The 21,403-nt window shown below is 41.2% G+C and overlaps 1 protein-coding gene across 6 annotated transcripts in view; it reads left to right on the plus strand.

Moving 5' to 3' along the window:
* The window catches only part of adam22 (ADAM metallopeptidase domain 22), a 391,455-nt gene that overhangs the window by 314,932 nt on the left and 55,120 nt on the right, over positions 1-21,403 (plus strand). For all 6 annotated transcript variants that reach the window (XM_072575862.1, XM_072575864.1, XM_072575865.1 and 3 more), the window contains exon 23: positions 15,250-15,418. In XM_072575862.1, the coding sequence (XP_072431963.1) occupies positions 15,250-15,418 (169 nt within the window). The remainder of the gene's footprint in view (positions 1-15,249; positions 15,419-21,403) is intronic.

Below are 21,403 nucleotides of genomic sequence, written 5' to 3' on the forward strand. Positions count from 1 at the left end.
TCCAGTCACCGCCACCACTTAGTCATAGAGCTACTGAGACTGTAGAGTTTCTGGCCAATTAGACTTCCCAGCAGCTCCTCAATGGAGATGTAAATTCTACTCTGAAAAACATCCAGATTGCTCCCAGTATAATATCACAACTGGGTTTTGAATGGCACAGTCATAGAAGGAATTAGCAGCGAATACTGCACCCCATAAAATCCACCTCAATAAACACATCTTTCAGTCAGAAGGATAGAAATCTTTGAACTTCTCTGCCCAAATAGTTACTCATTGAGTAGATTCAAACCAAAGAATTTTTGTACACCGATTAAAATCAAAGAATATGGGGATAAGGTGGATAAATAGTATGAATGTTGGAGCAGATTTGGGGGCTGAGCGATCTACGCATGTTAATTTCTTAATCTCTTAAGCATCAGATGCTAAGGTGCCATTAATGCATTTGGTGCAGGTAGACCTCATGTTTTACATCATCAAAGAAATTAGTATTGCCCACCACCCTCCAATGTCCCAGTATTAATTACTAGAGACAAAAATAGAAATTGCTGGAAAAGCTCAGAAGGTCTGGCAGCATCTGTGGAGAGAAATCAAAATTAACATTTCAGGTCAAGTGATCCTTCTTCTGAACTGATGTTAGCTAGGAAAGTGTTAGTTTATATGCATAAGATATTTTTGCAGATCAAGCAGCTCAGTGTTCTTCCTGTATTAGGTGGCACGGTGGCTCTGTGATTAGCATTGCTGCCTCACAGTGCCATGGACCCAGGTTTGATTCCCACCTCGGGTCACTGTCTGTGTGGAGGGTCATTATGGACTTGTTGGGCCGAAGGACCTGTTTCCATACTGTAGGGAATCTAATCTCATCTAAAAGATAGGGAGGGTGGAAGGAGTGAAGAGTAAATGAGGGGTGGGCTTAGAACCCAAAGAGAGAGAGAAACAGTTGAAGAGAGAAAGATGTTGATACTGATTTGACTAGAAGGGTGTGTAGCTGTTAATGGGGATTGTGAGTGGCTAACATTGGGTGGTGTGTGAGATAGCAGACTGTGTGATAACAAGACTGTTTTTTTTGGGTTAGGGTAAGGACACAGTAGAGCTCAAGCCCTAAAGTTATTGAATTCAGTAATGAGTCTGGAGGGCTGCAGTGTCCCCAAATAGAAAGTAAGATTCTGTTCTTCAAATTTGCGCTGAGCTTAGATGCAGCACTGCAACAAGCCTGAGACAGAAATGTTGGCCAGGAACCAGGATGGTCTCTTGAAGTAGCAGGCAACTGGAAGCTCAGGGTCTTTTTTTGCGGACAGAATGAAAGTGTTCTGTGAAGCAGTCATCCAGTCTACGCTTCGTTTCCACAATGTAAAGGAGACCACACTCTGAGCAGTGAATGTAATAGACCAGATAGTATAAAGTGTAGATAAAATTCTCCTGGAAGGTGTATTTGGGTGCTTGGATACTGAGGATGGAGGAAGTAAAAGGACAGGTGTAACATCTTCTGCGGTTGCAGGGGAGGCTGTGGGTGGGGGCGGGGTTGGGGATTGCAGTGGGTGGGGCAGTGGTGTTGGGAGGGCAGGAAGAGAGGACCAAGACGTCCTGGTCCCTGTGGAAGGCAAGCAAGGGAGGGGAATGGAATATGTGTTTGGCAGTGGCTGGAGGTGGTGGAAATGGTGTCTAATGATCCTCTGGATGTGGATGCTGGTGGGATAGTAGGTGAGGCCAAGGGAGACCCTGTCATTGTTGCAGGAGGGAAGAGAGTGAGTAAGGGCTAAAGTGTGAGAGATGGATTGCCCCCAACTGAGGGCCTGTCAACTAAGTGCTGGGCGATCCTCAGTTGAAGAATAAGGTGGACAGTATTGATTACTACTTCACTTTTCTTTTTATGATAAGCTAAGCTTCTTTTAGATCTGCTGTTGCACTGGATTTTATGCTCCTTACCTGAGTCTAGACAGCACTTCCTAATCATTTTGGACATTGAGCAAAATTTAGCATGTTAACTCCCACAATGTAGGTGACAAGTGAATCAACATCACAATCATGTACCAAATACTACTTGGAAATCTCCCATTCTCTTTCACCAACAGCCAAGGGATCATTTTTGACTGTGACAGTAAATTGATGATATCAAATCACATTATCCATGGTAACAAGCCCTAAAGGGAAATAAAGTTGAGTGGAATATGCAATCATGTACTGACTATAACAAAAATGAAAATCTCTTTTAGACTGCCTTAAACAATCAATGATAGCAGTTAGCAGTGACTGCCAGTAGTTTCACAGTGGAATCAAATCATTTCATATGATTTGCTCATTTAGTCATTTTAATTAAATCCATTGTCAGTCTTGATTAGGCATACATTGTGCTCAATGGTGTTTACAATTAGTTACAATTCTGATGCTTATTAAACACTTACTTTGCATTTCAGTTCAATTGTTATGTTTTGCTAAGTGACATCATTAAATTTAATTTTATACCCATATGCTTTTAAATAAACTATTTGTCATGCAACTTCCCATGCAGTTTTCACTGAATAGAATGTGCAATTTTTTTTTGCAGTAAAGCATGAAAAGTATTTGAATGATTTTAAACGTAAAATAACTTTTAAGAAAAGGAGAAAGCAGCTGAATTTTAACATTCCCATCATATATCTTCATGTCCTTTCTTTTCCAGAAGGACATATAATTGTTTCTTGAGGCCACAAACACTGTCCACTTGAATGGCTGGAGAAGGTTACAGAGATAGGGAGGGATGCAGGGGCTGGAGGAGGTGACAGAAATAGAGAGGCTTGTAGGGGCGAGAGATAAGGAGCAATGTAGGGGCCAGAAGAAAATACAGAGATAGGGAAGGCTTTGGGGCTGGAGAAGGTGGGAGAGATAGGGAGGTGTGTAGGGGCTGGAGGAGGTGACACAGATAGAGGGATGTAGGGATCGGAGGAGATAACAGAGGTACGGAAGGATGTAACGGCTAGAGGCGATTACAGAGATATCACAGTTCTCTTGTGATAAAGATTACCATTCCGTTTGTTTTCTGAATAGTAAATCATTCCAGAATTCCATTATTTTCTGAGTGATAAATGAGTGCCCTTTTTGATCATAATTGTTAAGATATTTGAAACCTTGACGAAAAACAATCCTGAGCCAAGATGTGGTAACCAATTTGGCCAGCTCCCTTCACAATTCTGAATTTGTTTTAATCAAAGTAATTAACTCAAGTATCTAACCTTATAGCCTCAGCTACAGTTGTACTAAAGCTAGAGGCAAAAAAAACCTCCAGATGCTGGAATCCAAAGTGGACAAACAGGAGGCTGGAAGAACACAGGAAGCCATGCATCATCAGGAGGTGGAGAAGTTGATGTTTCTGGTGTAATCCTCCTTCGGGAATGGGAGCAGGTGTAAGGGGAGCTACAGATAAAGGGGAGTGAGCAGTGCTAATGTAGGGAGGGCGAATACACGTGGAGGCTATGACCTGGTTAGTTGATGGAAGAACAAATCCAGTTGGTAACTGAAGGAAGAGATCGATCAGAGCAATGGAAGGGAGGGGGAGGAGCTGGGAAGGGAGTCGGGGGATGGGAAGGGTGGTTATTTGAAATTGGAGAACTCAATGTTGAGTCCTCCAGGCTGTAGGCTGCCCTGGTGGAAGATGAGGTGTTGTTCCTTCAATTTGCGTTTTGATTTGTTGTGGCAGTGGAGGAAGCCAAGGATGGTCATGTCGGTTTGGGGATGGGAAAGGGAATTAAAATGGGTGGTGACTGGGAGGTCAGGTTGGTCCCTGCGGACCCGGCTGAGATGCTTGACGAAACGTCCTGAGTTTACATTTAGTCTCCCCACTGTAGGGAAAACCACATCGTGAGCACCTGATTCTGTAAACTAGGTTGGAGGAGAGGCAGGTGAACCCCTGTCTCACCTGGAAGGAGTGTTTGGGGCCCTGGTCGGAGGTGAGGGGGGTGGTGTGCTGGCAGGTTTTGCACCTTTTGCGCTTGTGGGGAAGGTACCGGGGGGTTCAGAGGGGTTGGTGGGGAGGGTGGCATGAACCAAGGGCTGTCAAAGGGAATGGTCCTTGTGGAAGGCAGAGAGGGATGGGGATGGGAAGATATTCTTGGTGGTGGGGTCTAGTTGGAGTTGGCAGAAGTGTTTAAGGATAATGCATTGGATGCAAAGTCTGGTGGAGTGGTAGGTGCGGACAAAAGGGACCCTGTCTTTATTCTGTTTGGGGGGGGGGTGGTTTAGAGCAGTAGAGCAGGGAATGGAGGAGGTGCAGTGGAGGGATGTCTGAGTGACAGAGGAGCAAAAAGTACATTGTTCAAAATAGATGGACATCTGGGATGCTTGGGAGTGGAATGTCTCTCATCTGAGCAGATGCAGTGGGGGCGGAGGAATTGGGAGAACAGGATGGAGTTCTTGCAGGAAATTGGGTGGGAGGAGGTGTCGACCAGGTAGTATTGGGAGTCTGTGGGTTTAAAGAAAATGTCAGACTGGAGACTGTCGCCGGAGATGGAAATTGAGAGGTCAAGAAAGGGGAGGGAGGTGTCCAAGGTGGACCAAGTGAATTTGAGGGCAGGGTGGAAGTAGTGCGCAAAGTTGATGAACTGCTCCAGTTCAGCCTGGGTGCACGATGCTGCACTGATGCAATAATTGATATAACGGTGGAAGAGTTGAGACACAGTGCCTGTGTAAAGCTGCAGGTTTCCTACTGTTCGATAAACAAACCCAATGTTATGCTGCTGACTGCACCCTGCACTAGTATCAAGAACGACGTAAGGGAGGAGGTCGGAGTGTCCCCTTACTCAGACATCGGAAATGATTAATATAATAACATGGGAGCAATCCGTCAAGCCTATTCTTCCATTTAGTATTTTCATGGCTGATTGAACCCCTCAATGGCTTTCATCCACAATATCCTATAAACCTGTATACTATAGGTAATCAAAAATCTATGAATCTCTTTCTTAAAGATACTCAAAGTCAAAGTTCCCATAACCCTATGGAGTAGAGAATTCCAAATATTTACAGGTTCTTGCTCAGAGGCTATGTCCTCATTTCAGCCTGAAGAGACATTCCACTTATATTTAAATTGTGCTCCTGACTCCCTAACCAGGGGAACTTCTTATCTGCATCTATCAAGGTTCAATGAGATCACCTCTCATTCTTCAAAACTGTGAAGGACACAGGCTGACTTTGATCAATCTCACTTCATTGGACAAACTGCCATCCTTGGAGCAAGTCTAGTGACTTTGTTGCACTTCCCCTACAATAGTATCCTTCCTGTGGTAAGGGATCCTAAATTGTTCACAGTGCTTCCAGTGTGGTCAAAACAATTGCTGCACAATTGAAGCAAGACTCCACTACTCCTGTACTTAAATTCTCTGGTCATAGAGTCATAGAGATGTACAGCACAGAAACAGACCCTTCGGACCAACTCATCCATGCTGACCAGATATCCCAACCCAATTTATTCCTACCTGCCATTACCCGGCCCATATCCCTCCAAACCTTTCCTATTCATATATCCATCCAGATACCTTTTAAATGTTGCAATTGTACTAGCCTCCACCACTTCCTCTGGCAGCTCATTCCATATACGTATCACCCTCTGCATGAAAAAGTTGCCCCTTAGGTCTCTTTTATATCTTTCCCCTCTCACCCTAAACCTATGCCCTCGAGTTCTGGATCTCCAACCCCAGGGAAAAGATTTTGCCTATTTATCCTATCCATTCCCCTAATAATTTTGTAAACCTCTATAAGGTCACCCCTCAGCCTCCGACGCTCCAGGGAAAACAGCCCCAGCCTGTTCAACCTCTCCCTAAAGCTCAAATGTTCCAACCCTGTCAACATCCTTGTAAATCTTTTCTGAACCCTTTCAAGTTTCACAACATTATTCTGATAGAAAGGAGACCAGAATTGTACGCAATATTCCAACAGTGGCCTAACCAATGTCCTGTACAGCTGCAACATGACCTCACAACTCCCGTATTCAATACTCTGACCAATAAAGGAAAGCATACCAAACACCTTCTTCACTATCCTGTCTACCTGCACTCCAAGGTCTCTTGGTTCAGCAACATTCCCTTGGACCTTGCCATTAAGTGTATACGTCCTGCTAAGATTTGCTTTCCCAAAATGCAGACCTCACATTTATCTAAATTAAACTCCATCTGCCACTTCTCAGCCCATTGGCCCATCTGATCAAGATCCTGTTGTAAACCGAGGTAGTCTTCTTTGCTGTCCACTACACCTCCACTTTTGTTGTCACCTGCAAACTTACTAGCTGTACCTTTGACAAAGGGTCAATTAGACTCGAAACGTCAGCTCTTTTCTGTCTTTACAGATGCTGCCAGACCTGCTGAGATTTTCCAGCATTTTCTCTTTTGGTTTCAGATTCCAGCATCCGCAGTAATTTGCTTTAATAACTATACCTCTTATGCTCACATCCAAATCATTTATATAAATGATGAAAAGTAGGGGACCCAGCACTGATCCTTGTGGCACTCCACTGGTCACAGGCCTCCAGTCTGAAAAACAACCCTCCACCACCACCGTCTGTCTTCTAACTTTGAACCAGTTCTGCATCCAAATGGCTAGTTCTCCCCGTATTTCATGAGATCTAACCCTTGCTAACCAATCTCCCATGGGGAACCTTGTCGAACGCCTTACTGGAGTCCATATAGATCATACTACTCTGCCCTCATCAATTCTCTTTGTTACTTCTTCAAAAAACTCAATCAAGTTTGTGAGACATGATTTCCCAAGAATAGGTTAAGTGATAAACATTCCATTAGCTTTCTGAATAATTTGCTATACCCCCACATTAGCATTCAGAGAATTGTTGACAAGAACACCTACACCCATTTTTCAGCCTCTTGCCATTTGTGAAATATCTACATATCTGTTCCTCCTGCCAAAGAGGATAAGCTCACATTATGTTCCATGAGCCATGTTCTTGCCCATTCATTGAGTCTGTCCAAACCTTCCTGAAGCTTCTTTGTTTCTTCCTCACATCGCACATTCCCACTTCTCTTTGAAATGTATTTCATAAACTTACATGGCACACCAGTAGACTACATAGTGACTCCTAAATTATGACTTGTCCCAGAATTATAGTACAACTATACTCAGTGTACAACCCAAGTAGTTGGAGCTAGCTATTTTAAATATCATATCTCTCACTTCAGTGCACTGGGAAGTGCCCTAGGTTTGTTTTCTTTTGCTTCAATGCACAAATTGTACAGTTTCCTAACAATATTTAATTGGAAGTAGAAGTGTGGCCCTACGTTTCCAATACCTGCTGAACTGTCTGTGCCCTTGTAAATAGATGATTGATATCAGCAGCATGTACAATATTCCAGATGGACTAACGGTACACAAAAATAGCAGAGCCACTTTTAATTTGTATCTTCTCCATGTGTGAGTGCAACCTAATTTTTTTTATTCTACCCCAGCTCTGTAATATACTTTGAAGTTTATGTTCCTGCTATAATTGAATAATTATATACCCTGTATTGGCTCATATATTTCCTGCTAGTTATTCTACAATAATTGATACTGAATTATAGCTACAGTCTATCAGTCAGTTTACGACAAGACCTAGCCTCTGGTGGTGATTAATAGTTTAAAAAATGATGGTGATTTGGCGATGAGGAAACAAATCATTTGGTTGTGTGTGACAGCACTTGCAGATATAAAAAATAATCCAGCCTCCGAGCTCTTGTGGTGCAGTGGTTGTGTCCCTACTTCTGAGCTAGGAGGCCCAGTTCAACTCCTACCTTCTCCAGAGGTGAGTTATAATATCTCTGAACAGCTTGATTTTAAAAACCCTTAATGGACTTTGCACCTAAGTTATTCCGTTGTACATGATGGTAGTTAATAGATGGGAGAAAATACCGCAGGTGATGGGAAAAAGGATCATTAAGTTGTGTGTAAGAGAACGTCTCCATATAAAGAAAGAAAACAAAATCTAGCTGGGTTCCTGTGGTAATGTCCCCACCTGTGAGCCAGGTGACCCAGGTCCAAGTTCAAACTGTTCCTGAGGTGTGTGTAACACATCTGACCAGGTTGATTAAAAAATCGAAAAATTCCAGTCAGCCTAAATCTTGTTCATGCTTTACCTTCTATGTCACGCCCAAGACATTAATGTATATTAAAATGTGAGGGATTTTAAGTGAATATAACACTTGTGACAACTCTGTTTATAGAGTCATCGAGGTCTACAGCACAGAAAAAGGCGCTTCAAACCCACCAAGTCTGTGCCATTCAAAATCAAGCACCGAACTACTCTAATCCCATTTTCCAGCTCTTGGCTGTGTATGCCTTGGTGTTGCAAGTGCACCTCTAAATAGTTCTTCAATGTTATAAGCGTGTCTGCCTCTCCCATCCTTGCAGCAGTAAGTTCCAGACTTCCACCACCCTCTGGGTCAAAAATCTTTTCCTCACTTCCCCTCTAAACCTTCTGCCCTGTACCTTAAATCCATGCCCCTGGTCATGGATCCCTCCACCAAGGAGAAAGGTTTCTTACGGTTTACCCTATCTTTGCCCCTAATAGTTTTGTACATCTCAATCACATCCCCCTTAGTCTGCTCTGCTCCAAGGAAAACAAACCCAAGTCTATCCAACCCTGCCTTTTAAATGCTCTGTTGCACAGAACAGTATCATTCTCTGAAGCATCCAATGAGTTCCACTACTGAACTTCTTCATCCACCCAGCTGTGGAACCAAGTACTACACTGAGAGTTGGTGGGTAGGAAAGAAAGAAAACTTGTTGAAGGCCCCTTAGTGGCATGGGTGACATTGGACTGTATATGAAGTCTCAAGTTTGTAAAAATCTGCTTGATTTGGCAACGCATCTGTTTGTCTAAGTCTCTGTGTAGCCCAGAATGTAACTGCTGCTGAGCTGTTGCAGTGAGGTGCCCACCAAATCATGCTCCCAACCTTTCTAACATTTTTTTATAGATATTTTTATTGGAAATTTAACATTTTTACAAGTTTACAAAAATAAACAAAACTCTCAAGTACAAGCATTGATATACAATTAAATCTTAAATAAATAATAACCAAAATTTAACAAAAGAAAAATACCGAGAAAAAAACCAAAACTCAACTAACTACTAATCTAACCTACAACTAACCCGTGTATAATTAAGTGTATAATTAAGTCTCTTACATTATTCAAATAAGAGAAAGAAAAAAAAACAACGGATAACACAGAAATTGGATAGTGAGATACATGCTCGGAATGTGTTAACATCAAATGTAACAAAACCCGTATTCATGCGGGATTCCTCTCCCAAGGGGCCCCGGACCAACCAGCTTCGCAATCTCAATTAAATAAAAGCCCTTGTTAGGATAGCCGAAATATCTGTATTTAAACAATTCAAGAAGGGCTGCCATATTTTATGAAATATTTTGGTCTTTTGGTGAACCATATTTGTAAGGAAGTCAAGGGGAATACATTCCATAATTAATCTGTGCCAATTTGAAAGTCCAGTGGGGCCCTCAGCCACCCAGTTTACCAAAATATTTTTCCTTGCACAGAAAGAGAGAACAGAAAATAATCCCTTCCCGTCCCTGTCCAGGGAGGATAAGTTCGAAAAGCCCAAAAGGAGAGATACAGGGTCCACTTTAATTTCCATTCCTAAAATTTCTGTCAGGGTACTTGCTACTTTAGTCTTGTATCTACGGGTCTTATGACAGGTACATAGACAATGTACAAGAGTGCCCACCTCTATTTTACATTTGGGACACATTGGAGATGCTCCTGCCTTAAATTTTGCCAATCGATCCGGTGCTATATGGGCCCTATGAAGTATCTTCAGCTGGATAGTCTAAGTTCTGTTGCTGATGGTGATTCTTCTGGCGTTTTCCCAAATGTCATTCCACGTTTCTATAGAGATTTCTAGTCCCAAATCCTGATCCCATGTTTTAAGCAGATTGTCCATATCTCCTGATACTTTATCATGTAGTAAATTATAAATAGTACTGGCGAAAGATACCCCCATTGGCCGTAGCACTCTGCATTCTCTATTTGATTTTTAAAAACTATCTAATAACATAGTCTTCTTCTGTATATAATCTTGAATTTGGAAGTATCGAAAGAGGTCTCCATTAGGTAATCCGAATTTCTGACGCAGCTGTTCGAAAGACATCAGGACCCTTCTTTAAATAGGTCCCTTAAACATGAGATACCCCTGGATCTCCAGAGTTTAAAAATGGCATCTGTAAAGCCCAGTTGGAATCCCCATGCTCCCACTATCGGTGCATAGGGGGATGTTTTATGTGAGTTGCTCTCATTTTGCCGCATTATATTCCAAGCCTTAATTGTGTTTAGTATTATAGGGTTTTTACAGTGATCTGTCATGATTTTCCTCTTGTCTGAAAATAAAAGGTTAATAAGTGGGCATTTTTCTTGAGAAGCCTCTATGTCCAACCAGATTGATTGTGGCTCAGACAAAACCCAATCAGCTATGTAACTTAATAGGGAACTTAACTGATATTTCCTAAAATCTGGGAAGTCCAATCCTTCCCTTGCCTGTGGAAGCTGTAGCTTCTTCAGCTTAATGAGGGGCCGTCTATGATTCCAGATAAAGGAACCCAACCAGCCATATAATTTATGTAGTGCCATCCTCGGCAGCATCACCGGAAGCATTCTCATAGGATATAGGAGACGGGCAGGACATTCATTTTAATTAGTGCTATTCTACCCAACCAGGAAGTTGGAAGGTCTCCCCATCGCTGGAGGTCCTGCCTTATCCTCTCCAGTAAATACACAAAGTTAGCCTTATATAACTGACCAAATACTGGGGCAATAAAAACGCCTAAATATAAGAAACCCTCCAGGGACCACCAAAGGGAAAGTGGGATCCATCCACTAAGTGCGGTATCATAGCAAGGCCACCCATTGGCATAGCCTCCGATTTTGAGAAATTAATTTTATAGCCTGAGAATGCACTAAATGTATTAATAACTTGGATTAAGCGAGGCACGGACATCAGAGGATTACTGAGGAATAGGAGAACATCATCTGCATAAAGGGTAATTTTATGTTTACCTGTACCAATCCTTGGGGCCGCTATATTAGGATCAGCTGGTATAGCTTCTGCTAGTGGTTCAATTATTAGCATAAATAACAATGGCGAGAGAGGACATCCCTGATGGCAGCCCCTATCCACACTGAAGCTATCCAAGCCTAATCTATTGGTAACCACAACTGCTTTGGGATCACTATACAATGTTGAGACCCATTTGGTAATCACCTGTCCAACGCCAAACCTTTCCAATGTGTAAAACAAATATGACCATTCAACCCTATCGAATGTCTTTTCCGCGTCTAATGAGACCACTACTCCTGGTATCTTTCCCTGATGACAGGCTTAAATCCTATTCAAAACCCTTCTAATATTATTGGATGATCTACGGCCCTTAATAAACCCCATCTGATCCTCCTTTATGATATGTGGCAATACCCTTTCTAGTCTCAATGCTAACGTTTTAGAAAGGATTTTAAAATCTACATTTAGCAAGGATATTGGTCTGTATGATGCGCAATCTTCTGGGTCCTTTCCTTTTTTAAGGATAAGAGAGATATTTGCCTCTTTCAGTGAAGGCGGGAGACAGCCCTGACTATATGCATAGTTATACATGTCCATAAGTGGACCAGCCAATATTTCTGTAAATTCTTTGTAGAATTCAGCTTGAAAGCCATCTGGGCCAGGTTCCTTACAGCACTGAAGTTGCCTGATTGCGTCAAGAATTTCTTGGACTGTTAGGGGAGCATTTAAGACTGATATCTGTTCCGGAGTTAGGTCCGGAAAGGTCAAATTTTTAAAAAATGATTGCATCCTCATAGTCCTGTCTTCACAATCCTGTGATTTATATAAATCAGAATAAAATTTTCTAAAGATTGCGTGAATCCTTTTATGATCATGCGTCAAAATACCCGTACTTTCCTTGATAGACGTGATAGTTTAAGGGGCCTTTTTTTTCTTTGCAAGAAATGCTAAGTATCTACCTGGTTTGTCACCAAATTCATATAACCTTTGTTTTGCAAATAATATTCCCCTCTTAGCCGTTTGGGTAAGTGTGGTGTTTACAGCTGTCCTAAGGGCCGTAATCCTTTGCAATTTGATAATAGAAGGTCTATCAGCGTATGCTGTTTCAGCTGCTTTTAAGCGAGCTTTGAGCAGACGCTGTTGTTCTCCCTTTAATGTTTTCTGGGTCGCTGAGTATGAGATGATCAAACCTCGCGCGTAAGCTTCGATGGTCTCCCACATCATTGATGGGTTGCTAACTGTACCTAAATTAATTTCTAAAAAACGTTTTAAATTCTTGAGAGAAGTACTTTACAAATTTACTATCTTTCATCAGGAAGGGGTCCATACGCCAATGCCGAGGGGATGTCCCATTGTTCCTCGCCTTGATTTCCATATATACAGCAGCGTGATCGGAAATTGCTATACTACCTATTTTACAGGATGATATGGAATTTTAATAAATCGAGGGGGCAAAAAACATATCAATTCTAGTATGACATTTATGTGGATTGGAGTAAAAAGAAAAATTTCTGCCCTGTGGATGAAGACATCTCCATACATCTACTAATCCTAATTCTTTGTTCAAATCCACCAATTGTCTAGATCTGGGAGATACTCCTGCAGTACTCTTGGGAATCCTATCTATTTCCGGATCCATAATACAATTAAAGTCTCCCCTATAATTGTATGACGGGCACCAAGAGCCATCGATTTTGAGAAGGCTTCCGTTATAAATTTAAAAGGATGTGCCGGTGGGCAATACAAATTTAAAATCCCATATTCCTCTCCATTTATAAGGGCTTTAATCAGAATATATCGTCCAGATTTGTCTTTTATCTGATTTAGGATTTTGAAAGGGAAATTCTTCTGAATAAGACTAACAACTCCCCTGCTTTTTGAGCTAAAAGAAGAAAAAAAAGGCCTGATCAAATCCACCCTGTCGTAATTTCAAGTGTTCTTTATCCAACAAGTGTGTCTCCTGTAGGAGAGCTATATCAATCCTTTTCTTTCTTGAGATTTGATAATGTTTTCTTCCTTTTGACTGGCGAATTACTCCCCTTGACATTCCAGGTGCACCCCTTAACCGACTGATCAACCATAATCGTCTGGGCAAATCCGAGACCCTTCGGGAGGGGAAACCCTATCCAGAACATCTCGAGCATAGAGCATGTAAAATTCACAAAAATAAAGGCTCTCTAATACACTCACAACAGTATAATAAAAAACTATTTCTAAATTTAAAAAATATAAAACATATTTAAATGGGCATTTTCCCCTTTGTTCCCAGGGGGGTATCACTTCCTTTCCAAAGGTCCATCATATCCTCTCCCAACCAGTGCCCCACCCTTGACCCAGACGCTCCTCAATTGGATGGCGAAAATTCAAATATACTACAGAGCTAGAGTTAACAGTGAGCACCCTACCCCCACCCCCCCACCCACACCAACACCTGAATATATTTGGTAATGTTAATACCATGTATAAACATATATAACTATAAAATTACAACCTCAACAAGTAATAATTAAATATAATAATACAAAATAACAAGGGAAAACAACCCCGCTCCTAGAGACAGAGGTAAAATAGAATAAGGTAACCACCTCCCCCCACCAACATTAACTAGACCCTCCGGCCTATATATATATATAGAATAATAATTAAAAAACCAAGGTGGGGAGAAAATCGTTAAGTAGAGAACAAATAAATAAATCCCTCTCCCTACCCCCCAAGATAGTATTAAACAGTAAGGTAAAAATAAAGGGAGGGATATAAACCAGAGTGGGGGAGAGGTAAACCAACATCAATTATCTCTTACAATTTATCTTAGAGAGTCCAAAAATTCCTTAGCCTTTTCCGGCGATCTGAAGTTATACACGGATCCTTCATGGTTAAAGCGTAGCGTCGCTGGGTAGCGTAAGGAGTACTGAATATTTAAGTCCCTTAAGCACTTCTTCGCCTCATCGAATGCCTTCCTCTTTCGGACCAGAGCTGGGGAAAAGTGCTGGAATAACATGATCTTGGATCCTTTATAGATGATGGCTTGGGGATCTTTTCCAAGATTTCCAGAGGCTTCTCAGAGTATCTACCTCTCCTTGTAGCTCTGCAGCCGGAACAGGATCAGGCAGGGGCGCTGGTTCAAGCCAGGCCCACGTATTGCAACCCGGTAGGCCCATTCCACCCTTACCTGGCCTGATCCAGCCTCCAGATTTATCAGCTGTGGAAGCCACTGTTCAAGGAACCTTGTAAGCTGGCCTTCCTCTTCCCATTCGGGAAGGCCCAGCAAACGAATACTTTTTCGACGACCTCGAGAATCGAGGTCATCAATGTGGTTCTTTAAGGTCAGGACTCGCTGTTCGAGAGTCCGGACCCGATCCATGGCCGATTGCGCTGTAGTTTCGGAGGTCACGGCCTTTAGCTCCCCCCTCCGACTCAGCGCTCGATTTCCTTAATGTGTCAGTCGTGCTTTTGCAGCACAGCCGAGAGTGAGTCCCATCGACTTCAGGATTCTTCAATAAAAGCATTGATCTTCACATCCAGTTTGGAGATTATTTCCACAAGGCTCGCCACCGTAAGTAAGTCCCCCGGGGCGGCTGCGGACGCCTCTGCTGCAGCAGGAGAGGGTGGGGGAGGGGTTCCTTCTTGCTGACAGCTGCGGGCTCCCTTCCCTTCAGTCATTTTTACTGAAGATTAAATTGTTTAAATTCAGTACTAAACAACTAATTAAACAGCTATTTTAAATGATTTGGTGAGTGTGGTGGGGGTGGGTGACCCACTTTGCTCCAGAGTTGGGGGGAGCACTGTAGACTCAGACTTGCTGGGTTGCCACCATCTTGGATCCCCCCAACTTTTCTAACATTAATGTTCAAAGTGTCGGTATCTGAGCTTGTGGGTAGCTTTACCGATTCTTCTCTCAGGCCTCTGTGCTGTTGTCCTCAGAGATTGAGGAAGCTATCTCTGGTTGCTCCAGAGAGCTGGTGAGCACCCTACTGGTCCCTGAAAGACAAAAGGGAGAGAAGGCATTGTGGACAGTGGTTACAAATGGTGTGCAATGAATGGCATTGAAAAGTGGGCTTCCTGTGAAAGTTGAACCCTTGGATGTAGTCCTTCCTGTTTGGATGATTTATCCACTTCCCATGACTTTGTGAGATTTGTACACATAAACACCTATATCAAATATGACCTCTAAAATGATAAATCATTTATTAGTTTCTCCTTTGCAATATTGATCTGTTTTTTTCTAGTGGTGGCCATGTCATATTAGATGAAGTCACAGATCTTGGATACGTGCAAGATGGAACCCCGTGTGGACAGGACAGAATGTGTATCAATCACAAGTGTCTTCCTCTGAAATCATTTAATTTCAGTATCTGCCCTGGAGCTAGTGGTACAAGAAAATGTTCAGGACATGGGGTAGGTTAATAAAATAAATTCCATCGTTCAACCATTAGTGGCTATGCTGTAAACTGAGTAATTGGCTTCATCAGTTGGTACTTGTGTCTGGTTTTCTCTTTAGTTCTCCTAATAAGAATTTAGAAATTATACAATTGTTCTTGATCTAGGAAGTGCCAGTAACTGACTGGCAGAAGAATAATGTAGCTACTGCCTCTAATCATATTTAGAAATTAATCTAGTCACTGTTAAACATTGATAAATGGTTTCAATTTCACACATTTTGTATCCAAACACTCCTAACAAAGCAGGTTAATTAGTTAAGACAAGTTCAGTTCAAAAATAATGAAACACCTGAATTAAAAATGTAAAAATCAAATTGTGAGCAATTTCAGAAGAATTTCAAACCATAACATTATATTTAGTCAAAGATTCAGGGAGTATTTTGAAGTCATTTCATCTCATTGCTTTTATTTGTAAAACTGTGAATTAGTATTTCAAAATATATTCATCAGCCATTTGAATATATGGAGGTTGTACTTGGATTATGAATCCTCTGTGTAAACATACATAAAGTAACACTGAATTCAAATTTTTCAAAAGATTAATGTATAATGCACCAGTTTAAGGTTTTGTAATATGTGTGAGCTTTCAAGCCTGCCTGATGTCGGTGTGATGATCCTAAGAAATACTTTACACTCATGCCTTAGGAGTTTTTCTCTTTGCCTTAGGAGACAGGTTACCATATATGTCACTCAGTTTTTCAAAATACATGTTTTGCATTGTAACAACCTACAAGCTGAAGTCTTTTAATGGAACATTAAAAGTGCCTTTTAAATTCTCAAGTGGAGTTTTTTGTATCTATATTTCTGATGTCAAACTCAGCAAGGTAAAGTGACAAATTATTTCTTGCATTCTTATTGGTCAAGTTATGCATTTATGAAAAACTATGTGGTCATTTATAAAGCAGACTTGATTTGTTACATGCAAAATAGTCATAAATTCTTCATTCATCATTTGTTACAGGACGATCACTCAAGGTTCTATTTGGTGATACTGCTTGCCCTCCTGCTATGCGGACATTGGTAGTCCAGGACAATAAAACATAAACAGCTATCTAATTGTAAAATACAGTGAAAGAGGAAATCACATTTAAACTTTTCCAAATATGTTACATAAGTTAATATATGGCCTTTCTTCATTCGTATTTTGGACCTATCTGCCGATTATGTTTAGATATGCTATCTGTGTACATGTTTACAATTTATTTTCTTTATGTTATGCTGTGTTTGTATGTATAAATAGAACTGATAAAAAAAAGTTTTGCAATCATAGCTGAAACTGGTGCCATAAGTATTCATGGATTATACATTTTAGCATTTATCTTAATATTTCCCACTGAACATCCTTTTGCCAAAATAATTCTCCAATGTTTTCATTTATTTACAATAGCTTAGTCTTGTATTTAAGCACTAATTAGTATATTAAGATAGAATCTTAAACAACTCCTCCCTCACTTGCAGATGTTAAAAAAAATGCATTCAAACATAATAGCATTTTCTTCGCTAATGTTTTCTGCTTCCATTGCAAAATAAGATTCATTTTCTATACAGTGTGCACATCTGCCACATCACAGAAAATGGGAAGTAGTTTTGAGCTTAATTTACAAAACAAATGTAAAACTAGATCATATATTACAATTCGCAATGAGACAAATTAAATATCTCCTCAATGACTAAATTCCCCTTATCCATAATATATTCCATTCATCATGTACACTTAAAATAAATTTTCAATTTTATTTCAGAAAAATGAGTTATCATACAAGTGAATAGAGCTGAGTAATTCTTTGTTTGGAAGTTTAAGCAACACCGTGTATGAGTCATTTTTTTAGTCGTTCACCATCACCTTCATGCCTTAAATGTGAATCAAAATTGTTATATTTTTATTAATAGAAAATTCTATTTTAAAGCAATCTATTAGAATACTTCCAGGTTTAATGCACATTTTCTCATAGAAAAATTTTCTAGTCGTGGAAATTTTGTCCATCATCTTGAAAATACCACAAGTGATATTTCCCACTGAACATCCTTTTGCCAAAATAATTCTCCAAAGTTTTCATTTATTTACAATAGCCTAGTCTTGTATAGAGATTCTGGGTCAGTTGACTTGTCGGAATGAAAATCTTCTTAGCATCTTATATTCTTGGTTTCTTACTTCTCCGTGAACATACTGAATTTTAGAAGATGAATAACAAATTTCTCTAGTGTGAGTAAACTGCTGACCAGGAGCTTTCCAATCCAAGGTTCTTGGGTTGAAATGAAAATGTGTTGCTGGAAAAGTGCAGCAGGTCAGGCAGCATCCAAGGAGCAGGAGAATCGACGTTTCGGGCATGAGCCCTTCTTCAGGAATGGCCCATTCTTGAAGAAGGGCTTATGCCCGAAACGTCAATTCTCCTGTTCCTTGGATGCTGCCTGACCTGCTGCGCTTTTCCAGCAACACATTTTCAGCTCTGATCTCCAGCATCTGCAGTCCTCACTTTCTTCTTGAGATGAAATGTTAACTCTCCTTCTCTCTCCACAAATGCAGCCTCAGCTGCTGAGCATTTCCAACACACACAATCTTTTTTTCAAATTTCTGCAGTATTTTCCTTCTTTTGTACTGCTAACTGTTCAGTTATAAGAACATTTTCGCTACTTCAAAATTTTCATTAATGCTTCCATAATAATTTTACCTATAGTCTTCATACTATTTTTTAATACTTTCATGGTGAACACCAGCAATGACAATGTTATTGAACAATTCTAGTTTTGGTCAACAAGCAAGACAATTCTAAAAATTGAGTGTGTACAAAATTACCCTAAACATTTCCACCTCAATAATCTGAATATCAGAGACTATTGAAGAGTGGAGTAGTTCATGTTAGGAGCAACACCAGTTCAAAAGATAGAAGTGCTGAGTCACGGATCCATCTTTGTCTCCTCAGAGCTCCTCAGCATCACAGACTCTACGCTACAGTGAGTCCCTGTGTGCAATGTTGCCCTGAGAGCATTCCAACAGTCTTGCTGATTTGTGTTTCAGAACCTACCATGTCCTGAGTAAAGCTGTTCCATAACATCTACAAAACTGACAGCTACTTAATAAGGCTAGAAAATTGCCCACATATGTCCTATACACCATGCAGGATAAACCAACTTGGCCAATTACAGCCTCTTCAACCTACTCATCAGTAAAGGGATGGATAATGTCATCATGCACATGCTTAGTGATAACTTGCTGACTGATGCCCAGTTTGGGTTTCACCAGGGTTATTCAGTTCCTGACCTCAGCACAGTCTTGATTCAAACATGGACAAAAGAGCTGACCTCCAGAGGTGAAGTGGAAGTGACTATCCTTGATGTCAAGTCTGAAGTTGACTGAGCATGGCATTAGGGAGCCCCAGTAGAACTGGAGTCTGTGGGAATCAAGGGGAATTTCTTCACTGGTTGGAATTTTCTTCAGAATAATATAAGAACATAAAACAAAAGAGTAGGAGCAGGCCATTCATCCCTCAGACCATTCTGTAAGATCATGACTGATCTGCCACAGATCTCAACTCCACTTCTGTGCCAGCTCCGCATCCCCTTCTCAATATTTCAAAAATCAATCTACCTCCTCCTTAAATACTTTCAGTGATCTATCCTCCACAATTCTCTGGGGTAAAGAGTTCCAGACATTCATTGTCCTCTGAGACAAGAAATTCCTTGGCGTATGTCTCAGTGTGCAATTATTTCAATTACATGGGTTTCAGGCCTTGGTCAGGTCAGTATTATAGACCACCTGCTTGAGATGCCAGTCAACTGCAGAATAGCTATAGTTGAATGAGACTATTTTCTGAAGCCACATTGGTAACAGGTAATAGATAACAAAGCACGTGGATAAAATCCAGAACAGCAGATTAATGAGAAAGGAAAGGGAGAATTTAATTGCAAATGGATTTTGGCAGGCAGGTGGTCAAGATGAGCACATTATATGCCTGATGTTGGCAGCATGGGGCCTGATGATGTGAACAGATCTCACCACCCCCAGTGTGACAACATTTATCACAATTTCAACAGTTTTTGCCTTCAAGGAACTCAGTTACAGAACATTATAAAATGCTGAGGGTTGGATATCAAGCAAAATTATAGAAAAGTAGCCAACAGAGTTTTTAACTATACCTTACTACATTTATCTTTATTCATTCATGGGACGAGGCCATTGCTGATGATGCTAACACTTATTGCCCATGTTTAATTGCACTTGAGACAGTGAATTGATTTCTTTCATACAACAGAGGTAATTTTTGAGGTCCATCCAAACTGTGCTATCCAAACTGAGTAAGGGCATCACATTTCCTTCTCTGAAGAACATCAGTGTGAAAACTTTGATAGTTTCCTGGTCACCATTATTGACACTAGCTTTTAATTCCTGATTTCTTGAATAAATTGAATTTAAAATCTCCTATGACTGTGGTTGAATAGTGAGATGTGTTGTAGGAGGGGACGCATACATGATGAGATGAGAATGTCCCTGATACTGAAGTTGGACCAGACATCCAGCGTGGTCCTGCTAACCCCAACTGTCCCCAGGGCAGGAATGAAAGAGAGCTGGAACACCTTTAGATCCATCAGTTAGTTAATTGCAATATAATTGAGGTTGTTAGGAAGCTCTGAGGTGTTTTTACATGGTATTCTAAATTCATGGCAGTAGAACCTGTTCGGCCTGTCTGTAATTTACCACAGTAAATGCACAGTGGAAAGAGTTTCTTCAATGAAACTAGCCACCTTGGATTGCTTTGATGAATGAGGCTGAGGAACCCCAGGCATAGCCATCGAGAGGCTGCAATTTGAAGCATTTCTTCTTTCAGAGAGTTTTCACTACTTGACAAGTGATTTGCCAACTTCTAGGAAGGTAATTTACCTGTCTAACACAACGACATGCCTCTGCTGCCAGCATTACAGGTGGCATGGGTACAATCTATTCATTCCCACCTTCCGTCACTGCTGAGGATCACGAGCAGAGACTGTGCCATCAATGTGCACCACAAGCAGCCACCAGATCAATGCCAGCAGTAGCTGCTTCCCTCTCAATTGCAAGCCCTTCCACATAGAAACAGAGATACAGCTGAATGAGGGAAGCTCTCCTCAACACAGGCTCCACAGGCAGAGGACCAGCTCTCTCGACATGTTTGAGCACAAGTAACTCAGGCTCTTACAGCCAGTTATTGCTCATAGCTGGAGACTTCTGGAACAGAGACAATTTCCCAGTGGAGCTCATTGTGGGTGACCGATAATGTGTATGTCAATGGGAGGTAAATGCCCCCCAAGTGTCCCATTGCTGCATTACCCTCAAAACCCTGGTCTCTGCTTTGAGCCCTTTTCTCCCAAAGAGAAGGAGAGAGAGCAGAGAGAATTTAGTGGTCGTGATGGTTTATGTAGAGAGACGGAAGGACACCATTTGTGGAAGGTGACCATCCCACACCTGGATGTGAGAGTGCAGTTGGCTGAGTGTGATTGTGAGTATTGGCTACTCAGATGAGAACAGGAAGTGCCTGTAAGAAGAGGAATTAGTAGAGAAGCAAGTTGCATACGCCTAAAGGATACTCGGCAGGAAAATACTGGGTTGGTCAAATTGTCGGGCTTGGCACCTGAAAATGTGGTGCCAGTCCACGGCCATGAACCTCCCTGGACCCTGTTGTTACATTGTCTGCAGGTTGAGAGCAGCACACCGCTACTACTGGCTTCCCTAGCCACTTTTTGTCATCTTCCTCCCTCTTTTGAAAGAACATTGTAGTCCAAGTAAAGCTGTAAGATTCTCTGTGTTGAGTATCCCTGGATCATTAGTCCAGGCTACATATTGATAGTTCAGTAACAAAATTAGTTAGTAAGTATATCCCCCAAAATGTCATTTAACCAGGGGATCAAACCTGATTCCATCAGGGGTCCAAGATAGCATGTCAGGAACAGCACCAGGCATACCTAAAAC

This window comes from Chiloscyllium punctatum, chromosome 8 (genome assembly GCF_047496795.1).
Source record: "Chiloscyllium punctatum isolate Juve2018m chromosome 8, sChiPun1.3, whole genome shotgun sequence".
NCBI lineage: Eukaryota > Metazoa > Chordata > Chondrichthyes > Orectolobiformes > Hemiscylliidae > Chiloscyllium > Chiloscyllium punctatum.